The 12220-nt window shown below is 43.1% G+C and overlaps 1 protein-coding gene across 1 annotated transcript in view; it reads left to right on the forward strand.

Moving 5' to 3' along the window:
* Window positions 1-458: 458 nt before the first annotated feature.
* desi2 (desumoylating isopeptidase 2) overlaps window positions 459-12220 on the forward strand; it is a gene marked incomplete at its 3' end in the record, with an annotated part of 29528 nt that continues 17766 nt past the window's right edge. The window contains exon 1 of the mRNA XM_080739951.1: window positions 459-638. Coding sequence (XP_080596077.1) covers window positions 591-638 — 48 coding nt within the window. The 5' untranslated portion in view covers window positions 459-590. The remainder of the gene's footprint in view (window positions 639-12220) is intronic.

Below are 12220 nucleotides of genomic sequence, written 5' to 3' on the forward strand. Positions count from 1 at the left end.
CCTTTGAGCCAAGCGCTATACCGTTAGCCACGGAGGATACATTACTATCAAGTGAGGGAATATTCACACGCAATGAAATATCGGATTGGAAGTCGCTCGGGAAAATGACTTTTCGCCATTTTCGTGCTAATTCCTCAGCGAGAAATACTCACTTTTCATCCCAGGAGTGTCGCTTTCACTTGGAGCTTTGCAGGCTAGGCTAGGCTAGCGAGCCAGTTCATCAGCTGTTCGTTGTTTTTTTGTTTATTTATGTGGGATTTGCTTTCGGACAAGCCGTGTGGATGCTGGACGAACGCGGTAGTAGTGGACTTGTCAAATATAACGGGCGGCTTTTTACGTCTGACCATGTTTATGAACTGTCGAGCTGACCAAGTGCATGTAGTCTTTTCAAGAAACTAGTAGTGAGAGGGGAAAGGTTCTGTATGAAAGAGGAGGGGGCTGTGAGTGAAGACAGAACCGAAGAAGAGGAAGGAGAGCTGCTGTTGTGAGTGTGGAGGAAGGCAAGAAGAGACAGCAAAAGAAGACTTGTTGTGGGACTGTAGTGTAGAAGTCACACCAGAAGAAGAGGCTCATAGAGGAACACCATCCTGATGCCAGTGATGGCAAACGAGCCGATCATTCTAAATGTTTATGACATGGTAAGTTGCCCTGATTCTGAAACATGATTATCTCACGACCGTCATGGATGTGGTTCAACTTGGTGTTGAGCAGTTTAGCTATTTTTTGGTGTACAGTACAGCAAGGGTCTTCAACAGCGCGTCCGGGACCCCTAGGGGGTCCTCAGAGTTCCTACAGGGGGTCCTTCAAATCTTTGTGTGATAAGAACTTTACTTTTTCTTCACTAACCACTTTAACCCCAGTATCCCTATTCTGTGTGGAACATTAGCCAAGAATAGCCTATCTACAAGCTCGAGGCGTTGTGAGCTTGTAGACCTGCTATTCTTGGCAAAGAGGTTTGGTGTAGAGAGAAAAGAAAAGCAGACTAAGTATTGACGGTTCAAGTCATTCAATGTCTAAAAATACACATTAAACCAACATCCTACACTGATGATATTGCTGTCAAACAAATCTAAGCTTTCTCAGAAACAATACGTAGTGGGCGTCCCTGCTTTCTCTCTCAGCTAAGGGGTCCTTGGCCTGAAAACGTTGAAGACCCCTGGTGTACAGCATTTGAAGAATCAACACGGAGGATTTTACTGTGTGGCATCATTCAATATAGAACACACACACACACGCACGCACACACACACACACACACACACACACACACACACACACACACACACGCGCACACACACGCACACACACATATAGATATGAAATATTGTTGTGTTGTGTCGTCGGTGTAGTTTCATTGCCGTATCAGGAGTGGAGCAAAATGACTTGGGAACACTAAGCTTCTATGGCCAAAACAGTGAAGTCAGGTGAACAGAAAACAAACCACTAGTTTAGTCACTGTTCTGCCCAAGAAAGTACACCAGTTCCAGTTTCCACTCAGCAGCACACATGCAGTGCTAGAGACAAACTTTACCTCTGGTTCAGTGTTTTTATGAACCAATTACAATAATGATGTTAAAACCTGTGAAATAATAATAAAGTATATTATTGGATGTGAAACTAAGTCAAAACCAGATTGGCCATGACAGACACCCAGACTTGGCTGTTACAAAGGCCACAGGTTGGCTTTTACATTGGCCAGAGGTTGGATTTGACACATTGTGGTGTCATTTAGTAGTATCGAGGGTATGCGCAAACGACATGCATAAAGTGAATGGCAAATCGAGTGGCAAAGTGAGTTTAACGTTGTTTAATGCAATCAGAGAGGACCTTTCTGTTTGGGTGTATTTTTTGCCACTCAGGTGTTCCCGCATAACTTCCGGGCATGATGATGATGAATTCGCCACGCGCATAACCTCTATTGAGTCAGTTTTCCTGCAATAGTGATTTCTCCATTGATGAATCACTGATTGGTGCCGATTGCTTCATTGCAAACTGGCTTGAGTAACTTTTTACTTGTTGTAATACAGAGTCATTGAGTCAATATTTTTCTGTACTGTAGTAATTATTGCCTAATAAAATCATTTTAGGCATAATTTTAAAGGCTAGACCACACCAATGCAACTACTTTCAACTGCCATTGAGGATAATGGTTGCAAGGAGTTGCATGCAATACTTGACACCTGCAGTGTGATGTCATTAGAGACAACCAACCGTGACTTGACTCACTGCAGTGTCATCATGTTGGTGTGACCTCATTCTGTGGAACAGGACTGAATAGATCTTCATGGGCCTCGAGGAGAATTTGTCTTGTACATTACATACAAGGAGACCCAGCCAGGCATGAAAATTATAGTATGTCTCATTTGATATGCTCATTGACTATAGCTTATATATGTTGAGATGCTGCTGTTGGATATAAGACTGTAAACTAAGTAACTGACAGGATAGGAGAGGCAATAACATGTGATGAGCTGTAAATAGCCATATTTGAACTAACGATTTAAGAGTACACAGTGCAACCCACTGACATTTCTGTTTCTCTCCTGTTCTACTATATCTCGCTCTATCTGTCTGTCTATCTTCTGTCCACCTACTGTCTCTTTCTGTCCATCTGTCTCTCTCTGCTGCTGTAAGTGAACGTCTTGGCAGTCCATTATGATCCCTACCAGAGGAGATGTGTGCACTGTGCTTGTCTGATGGATGAGGAGGGGGAGGGCTGGGGTAAAGAAGAGGGGTGAACTACACATCTGGTCACTTATCCAAGCTGGAGAAACACTCCTCATTTCTTTCTCTCCATGTTTCTTTTCTCTTTCTCTATTCACTTTTGCCAACTTCCTTTCCGTCCTCCCATTCTGTCTAGTCTACCTGTTTTTCACCACCAGCCATCACATTAGTTAATTTAACATTCGTGTTAGTGACAGCTCCTGTCCCGTTTCACTGAATGGCTAAGCCCACATGAGTGTCACTTTTCCATTCTAAAGCATATGTTGCAACACTCACTCACAAGCACATGAAAACATATATATTTTACTCTAATGCTGCTAAAGGAAGATAATGAATCAAAAGCTCAGTTTCAGCCAACAAACATAAAATGCACACATTACTGGAAGGAATGTACTTTTCTACAATTGTGTTTCTTCACACGAGTATTGTATTTTGTGTCTGTCAGTCACTGCATTCTAAAACCATGTGTAAGTGCACCAATATGTGCATGTGACTGAGTTCTTTTAAAAGACCAAAGATGCTGCTTTATTTTATTAATATTTTGGTAATGTTTAGTTAGATGCAAGATTCATGACAGTATTTCTCAAGGGTTTTAGCTTGGCACAAGCTGTATATAATATTTTTTTCAATCCACTCCATTTATAGACATGCTGTCTCTATGTCTATTAGCAGAGAACAGAGGAGGTGTGAGAAGTAGCGGGGCGTTGAGAGAATGAGGAACGGAGACACTGACTTACAGACACAGACAGACTGATTGACTGACTGACTGCTGCAATTGACGCTTCGCTTGAATGGGTTATTAACTCATTCCCCGCCTCCCCCGATAGTCCCGAGAAAATCCCAATGTCGTTCCCCGCCAGGCCCGATAGTCCCGAGAATTTGCTTTTATATAATGTAATGTTTAATTACACTCTCCCCCAGCTCGTGACAATTTTTTATCCTTTTATCTTACAGAGAACCTAAAATATCACACATCAAAGTAAGTGTGTTTGAAAAAAATCAAACCTCGGTTCGAAGTGGAGCGGTGAATTTGAGCAGCTGTACCCTATGTGAGTGAGTGAGTGAGTGTAAACTGTGCCTGTGAGTGAGTGGTGAGTGTGCCTGGCCTGCACAAAACAGCGCCCCTCCTTTAACTAGTGTGTTGTGTGTGGCCACTCAAGGTATTGCCAGACTACGGACGGACGGACACAGCCAGCCAGCCAGCCACATACCCACGGATATACCTGTTCATTGGGAGCGCTTTCACCGCTCCAAAAAGACTGTAATAATGTATAAATTGCAATACAAATGCATATAAATCTCCCCATAACCCACAGTGAACTGGCACAGTGACGCATTTTGCGCACACAAGGCTGGCGGAAAAAAAAGAGAAGAAAAAAAAAGTGTGAGAACAGCTGTGTGTGTGTGTGTGTGTGTGTGTGTGTGTGTGTGTGTGTGTGTGTGTGTGTGTGTGTGTGTGTGTGTGTGTGTGTGTGTGTGTGTGTGTGTGTGTGTGTGTGTGTGTGAACATCTCTTAGCTGGCTGGTGGTCCACGGACCACTGTCTGTTTCAGTGGTCCCCCTGTCCTGATCAGCACAGTGCTATCAGAGTCTCTGATTCAGAGATCTGTCTCTCTCTCTCTCTCTCTCTCTCTCTCTCTCTAGATACAAAATAATTATCGCCAATTCGCCATATAAATGCTTCTAAAACATACCTGAGAATGATGATGGTTGATTAGAATCCACAGGTTATAATCCATATATCCAGGCTATAATATATTGTTTTGTAATGGTCCACAAGCAGCCAAGCAGGCCATTGGCGCCAGGCGGTCCTTTGCAAAGGGGGGTCCCTGGTCGGCTTTCTAACAGGGGGTCCGCGGGCCCAACGCTTCGCTCCGCAGAGCAGTGGGAACACGATAATCAACTCTTACAAAATCAATCAATAAAACTGCCCGATTACATAAAGTTCACGACGCGATCCAGTTGAGTCAGAGACAAGTGAAGTGGTCCCTGGAAGGGGGTCCGTCCTCTCATTACCCTGCCTGGTCTCCAGCCAACACTTCTCACGGACCACCACCAAAACTCCCACGCTCCCCCACCACGCTCCTCCCAAAAAGCAAGAGATCAACTAGTGTCGTTACTAACGAGCAAAGACGCAGAGGAGCTGTTTAGCAGGGCAGTGCAGAGGATTTTTTTAGGGGCAGGGGGAGACATTTTTCCAACATGTCCTAGAATGTGAAAATAGCAGATCTACAAGCTCGACTTTGATTGATTGATTGAAGACTTTATTAGAAGTTTGCATAGGAAAAGGTACAGTTTCATGACGGTACAGTTCACTGGTACAAGGTCTACTAAAAGGAGATCCATGAAAAGACTAAGCTTATTTCCACTGGAAACCATTGAAGTATCTCATATAAAATTGAATGACAAGCTCTCAATGTGTCACAGTCTCAGAGCGATGTGTTGAGCTTGTAGAGCTTGTAGATCTGCTATTTTCACATTCTAGGACATGTTAGAAAAAAGACTCATGCCCCCTTTTATGTCTATTTGTGTGTGTGCACCTGTACAGAGCAAAAGACAACCAGCAGACACACAGAGACAGAGAGAAAGCGCCCCCAAGTGGGGGCTCACAGAAATACTCACAGAAATACTGCAATATAGTATGTGAGTTTTTTGGTCAGATATAGCCAATAAAAATATTTTTCTCTGCATTTTTCTAAACAGAAAATTCTAAAAATAAATCCTATTACATAATTACATTAGTACACTTATCTGATAATGCCTGAAGCCATAAAGACACATCTCAAGTGAGTTATCCACTTGAAAACAGATCATTCACAAAAAGGTCAATAACTCCAATTATTTTGAATTTCCACCTGGATTTTGAAAAAACAAGGGGTTTGAAATGGCCAAAACTCTAGATTGCTACATCGTACATACAAAAAAATATTTTTTGGAGAGACTAGAGGATGTCCTCTTTTAATCCATGCACTGTATGACATTTTCGTGCAAACAGGGAATTTAGGAAAAATGTCTAAATATGAAGAAAATGCTTAAACAAAATGGCAGGGGAGCCTACAGTGAATGTTAAAATGGCGGTCAATGTGTTAAGGAAGACGGGGAGGAGAGAACATGGAGGAGAGAGAGATGGATATGTCCTAGGCCTAGAGCAAAATATAACTTACAATGAATCTTCCTGAAGATCACTGGGAAAACAGTGTGAGAAATGGAGAGGTACAGAGGGAAAGAAAGACAATCAGATACATGCACAGCACAGTCTAGCCTGCAGAGATCAGTGGGTAAAGGAATAGAGGAACAAGAAAACCATTGTTTCTATCTAGCCGCGAGTTAAGTGCCTAGAGAGAAAGGGAGACTAGAGATAGAAATACTAGGATGAATTATTATTCTGCCATGTCCTACTGCTTAAACATATAAGAAAGGCTGAAGAGAGGCTCCTCTTTTCTGCCAGCTTGCTGAGAATAATGGGAGTCGGCAGTTGGGAGGAGTGAGAAATGAAGAGTAGCCACGCACTAGTGGCATAAAGAAGATCCATCCACGCCTGGGTCAGACATTAAAGGAGTAGTCTTCTATCAATTACACACCCTATGTAGCCTTTAAAATTTCTAACGTATATTCTATTATCTAATCTATATTCTATTGCCCGGTCAAGGTTCTCACTAGTGTTGAACCCAAAGCTTTACAGTGTCGGACTTAAGATGCTTCAGTGGATGCTCTGCCCCATATAATAGAAGTGATTGATTTAAATTCATTTCTGTAGGAATGTAATTGATTTAATCGAAAACACCTTTCCTTGATTCTGGTGACTGATATTGTCCATCTGATAATTATGAGAGAGAGAGTTAGTTCATGTTTTCAATGAATCTAACATGGTTAAAATGAAGTTTGAAGTTAAAATGGGTTTATGTAGGAAGGGGGTGTGTCTGATAAAACATAATATTATAGATCTAAATACTGAATCAAGCAACTTAAAAACGGTCTGGGGTGCTCACAAAAGCCTGGGTTGACCTTGAAATGACCCCAAAGGTCAAATATGTTTTCAAAATGAAATATATATATTTAATTTGCTGCAGGACGATATCAACCTAATGATCCTCATGCACTCGCACGAATGTGAACATTTTAACTGGAACACTTTCAGAAGACAGGCATGCAGTCAGCAACTGATTGGAGAAATCAAGAATGAAATCAAAACATTGCACTCAATTGGGACTTGCCGACTGGGCAGGTGTAGACAGGTTTCACTTGCCTACCGTTTTATTTAGTTTTTTTATTGTCCTGGGCAATCAAGCAGTGTGTTAACTCATTCTGAGCCCAGGACATTAACGGATTAGGGGGTCCAGAGTGCCCCCTCCCGGCCCCATTAACGGCCGCTGTCTTATTTTGAAGGCCAGAAGTCTAGACCGGAAGTACTTCCGGTCTGACGTCATCGGATCGTGCGCCGGAACCGATGCGTGTCCACGTGGAGTTGTGTAATGGCCGACCGGGAGCTTTTATAACTGTGTAAAATAAGCGAGCATCTGCCTCCATCCTAGCTTCTAAAGTGTAGTTTTGAGATAATGGACATTAAAGATGAGATCGGCCGTCCACCTCAATGTTATGGGATGACTATTGTGTGCTCGTGGAGCCGTGATGATGACAAATCAGCGCGGATTTCGTCTCCGGAGCGTCGGCCATTGTACTAGGTATTTTTACTCGCCGTTACAGTAATATATTACTTTTCCCGCGACATCGCGTGGATGGCACTATAGATACTCTATTACTTTTCCCGCGACATCGCGGGGTTGGCTTTTAATGAGTTAATAGCAGCCACCCTCGTATATCTGCATTGAGGTAACCTCGCGTCACCAGGCTTTCTCGAGGGAAAGCCTGGTGTTCGTTTACAACGGGCGGTTTGATCCGGTCTAGGGGGAAACCAAACCACAAGCAGAAGAAGATGCGTTGCTTTGTTTTGGTTCTCCCCGTTTGTTTCCCCAATCCCTATTAAAATGGTCAAGTAGCCTCGTGTAGTCTTGCCAGTCGCTACGAGTTGGACTAAAAGATGCATATACCAAACTAATTTTTCAAAAGCAAAACTACTCCGCATCAAGGGGTTTATTAGGTAGGCCCTAAAAGTATGTCCTTGAGCGCAGGGGAATTATTTGGGGTTAAAACTGAATCCAGTTTGATCTTTCCGGCCAAATTGTAGTCCTTTGAGTACTGCAACATGACGTAGAGTGGTTTCCGCTCCCGACCGGATAAAACCCAGAAAAGTGAAGGGATCCCAGTCTAGCATTGAGAAATCAGAGGTGTGATGTCTAACACGCATGTAGTGTTTGACTATTTTACAGGTAATAGCTTTTACACATTTATTTCACATAAATGTCACGTTATTTCAAGAGCAAAACATTTTTGTAAGTTCCTGACAGTGTGTGGGTCCTTGTCTTTGATGTCACTATCAGAGATCTACTTCTGAATATACGCACCTGTCGCCAACCTTTGAGGTGTGTGCATCAGCCTTTTCTTTTTTTAACACATTTATTTCACAAAATACAAACAAAAAGGACTGACGACATAGCAGACTACGTATTCACTCTCTCCCTTCCTCTCATTCGCTCAATCTCTTTACTCCTCTTACACGCACAGCGTTGCACACACACAACATGAGATGACAGCTGTCCATGTCAGTAGACCTTTTCACAACAATGCCGCGTGTCCATAGAACAGGGAGGAAGAATAACAGCACAGACCTGCCTTGAACATTCTGTGTAAAAGGTGTTCGAAACGTATGGAGGGAGAGAAAGAGGTGTTAACTGAGGTTGTGAGAGAGATGGAGATATAGTTCAACAGACAGAAAGAGAGAAAACCCTGCTCTGTAATGCTTTTCTCAGTCCTTTCCGCCTTTATCAGCTATTGATTTGAACATTTGAATGTGTGGGGGAGATGGATTGACTTGCTGGTTAAAATAGTGTGCATATTAAAGGGCCAGTTCACCTCTGGGACAACCAGATCTTATTTTATTGTTGTTTGGGACACGATCAACACAATCCTGAGTTATTCTTTGTGTTCAATCTGTGTTTTGAGATATTTTAGTATTTCAGCATTTTGCATCATATGATGCAAAATGCTCATCATTCATGCTGAAATACTAAAATATCTCAAAACACAGATTGAACACAAAAAATAACTCAGGATTGTGATGATCGTGTCCCAAACAACAATAAAATAAGATCTGGTTGCCCCAGAGGTGAACTGGCCCTTTAACTGTAGTCCTGGGTTTTCACAAGGTGGCATACCCATTTCCCATTCCAGTTCATTGACCCATAGCTTGGTTTGATTGGCTCAGAAGCAGATTTGAAATGGAAACATGTGAAGGCGTCAAACTATAATCATCTATTTCTGAGATCAGTGCAGATCCACAAAAAAATAAATAAGGGGGAGGTGCATGATGGCCGCGGCGTGAATGACAAAGTCGTCAAAATGCTAGTCAAGTGATCTCCAAACTAAAATGCAGTTACAATTTCTAGATAGTAGTAGAGTAGAGTATAGCGGCCACCGCAGATACAATGGTTCACAACCCGAAATAAGCGGCGGTCGAGTTGGAGGCACTTTATTTCATGCCAAAAATAGTGTATTTTGCAGATTGGGTGGGGTGCTGAGAGGTTCACCATAGACTTTCAACAACGCAAAACTACCTTTGGTTTGGTGAGTAGTGAAGTAGTTTTGTTTATTTTGACTGAAGTTGAGCGCTCGTAGGGGCTGAGAAAACGCGGTCTATTCATTTGCCGACGGGTCTGTCAGAGTGTCACTGGAGGTGACGCGATGGACCAGAGCTAGGATTGGCATATACACATTCAGTGAAGGCAGTACAGAACTTTGGGGAAACACCCCAAATATTATGTGCGCTGCGCGCGCCATGTTTCAAAAATCATATATTGGGAGTTTGAAAATAATTTTCAGGCTTTAATCCCTGTCTGCGATACTTTGTTATCTATTTCTGTCTCACATCCGCTCTCTAATATGTATGTATGTCTAGGCTGTGCACGCTTGCTCATACTGTACCTACCGTATACACAGGCAGGTAGACAGGTGGTAAATAGATAATGAAGTGTCATTAAGCAAGGTGGCTTAAACACTCAGAGCTGTCCAGGGAATCCACTTAACTTGGATAGGATCCAAAGAACTGTAAGAAACATTGGGAATTCTGAGCATACTGTAGATACACTTCAGATAGTGCTGTTCATCAGCGTCCAAGCCATAGTTGATTATGATTAGCTCTATTATAATAACTTCAGGTTCTCCAGAAAGAGCTGGCTGAATAGCAGCTGGACCTAATTATAACCATCAACTAGTTGAGTTGTTGCAGGTTCCATTTACAGCACCCCATGGTTTCTTTTTATATTTCAGTTCAGGGGTCTGACCCCTTTGCTGAGAGAGAGATGAAGCAGGGACCCCCAGATTCCATATAGTTGTCAGTGAATTTTGGATTCATGTCAATTTGTGTTATCAGATATTTAACCACTTGAACCATCAATACTTAATTAACTTGACCTTTCACTCTGTACTTAGTGTGCTCTTTTTTTGTAGATCGGCTATTTTTGGCTAAAGTGGACATTAGGGTTCAAGTGGTTAATATGTTTATGTATTTGTGTTGATAAAAACATCAATCAATCAAACCCAGTATGGTAGATTAATTTATTTCCTCTGACACAGACAGTGTCATAAGCTTGGTCAGTTGTGCAGTCACTCAGTGCATTTGGAGCATCTTTAAACATGAGATGTCACCTGATCTGATCTACCCACATTGTCAGGAGATGTCAGAACCAGGCGGCTTGCTCTGTAGAGGCCTTTTAGTCAGCCAACAACGGGGTACGCAGTCAATTAAATAGAGTGCTAAGAAAACAAGTGTGTGTGCAAGGATAGCAGATACACATCAAACCTAGCATCTCGTTACAGTATGTGCATCCTCTTTTAAGAGAGATACCGTACCGTCTATCCATCAATCTATCTAATACTATATTTTGATTTAGTTTGCCCTGCATTTCCACTTAATTTCAATAGTAAGTGGACTAGGGATGGGAGGATAATCAGGGATGGGGCTGGGATCAATTTACCTTTTATTTGCAGAGCTGCAAATCCGGCAAAAGTTTGTGCAGATATATATATCTGCATAAACCTTCTATATTTGGTAAAATGTACTTAAAATATACGTACTTGATACAGTCTTTTTTCACTCTCTATCAAATGTCTTTGCCAAAAAATAGCAGATCTACGAGCTGCAACGCGTTGTGAGCTTGTAGATCTGCTATTTTTTGGCAAATGTGCCGCCCCAGGATAATGGATTTTGATTATTGTGATAATATCGTAAATCGTCATTTCTTTTGTCACAATAATCGTGATATGACATTTTCATATCGTCCCATCCCTAAAGTGGATGGACAGGAAAGGCGTTAGAGAGGCCAACACTTTCTCACCTCTAAAGCGTCATACAACCGACGCGTTGTGAAGTACTGTACTGCGTCGGACGATAGACGCTTTGGGATTTCCTACTGTGTCAAGGGTTGGACGCATTGGGTATGGCCAGTGGTCTAAGAAGAAAGAAAAGAAAAGTAGTTCCAGCCACCCGACGCTACCGCTCACGCCACTATAAACGACGGAGCCGCGCCGTCTCAGGCGCCGATGAACGCAGAGAGACGCCGCCGAGGGAGCGGTAGCGACCGAGTCGCCGCGGCGAACGGTGTGAACGGCGCATGAGCCGACTCAGCGGCGTTACCGAATTATGTGCCGTTATGGACAGAATAGTACATTTTGACCAGGGGACTGCTTCCGCGTCCGAATACGGCTCAAAGAAGGGACTACGTTATCATCCACGTTGTCAAAGATAAAAGCACAAAAAAAAAAGGAATTTCCCAGTCGTCTGCTTAGCTCAGTCGGTAGAGCATGATGACAGCTAAACCAGAGACCCGGGTTCGATTCCCCGTGAGCGGAAAATATTACAGTAAACACATGTCGGCGCATGCGTACTAAGACTCTCCGTTCTCGTCCTCTCCGTTCTCGTCCGACCGTAGGCGCAGTAAACGTTCCAAAGCGTCGCACGGGTGAAGCAGAAAGCGAGTTGGGAACGCGTCGGGAGGGTGACACAAAGGGGGTGAGAACGGGTTGGAGAGGCTGACATGCAGAAAATGGCCTCGGGTCGGATTCGACCCCATGCCAGCTTCAGGAAGGACTTGCCTTATGCAGTCTTACCAGGTGAGCCTCCGGGGCAGCGCTGCTTTTATGCATCTTCTACCACACAGCCACACTGTGCAGTGGATCAATAGTCTATTATACTGACTGCTGTCTTGGTCTCTGTCCCACAGCCTCTTGCTCTGTGTAATTCATTCATGCACACTCTTTTCTGTTCATCTCTCTCGCTGTCTCTCACACACACACACACACACACACACACACACACACACACACACACACACACACACACACACACACACACACACACACACACACACACACACACACAACCT

This window comes from Nannobrachium achirus (genome assembly GCF_963921795.1).
Source record: "Nannobrachium achirus genome assembly, chromosome: 13".
Taxonomy (NCBI): Eukaryota; Metazoa; Chordata; class Actinopteri; order Myctophiformes; family Myctophidae; genus Nannobrachium; species Nannobrachium achirus.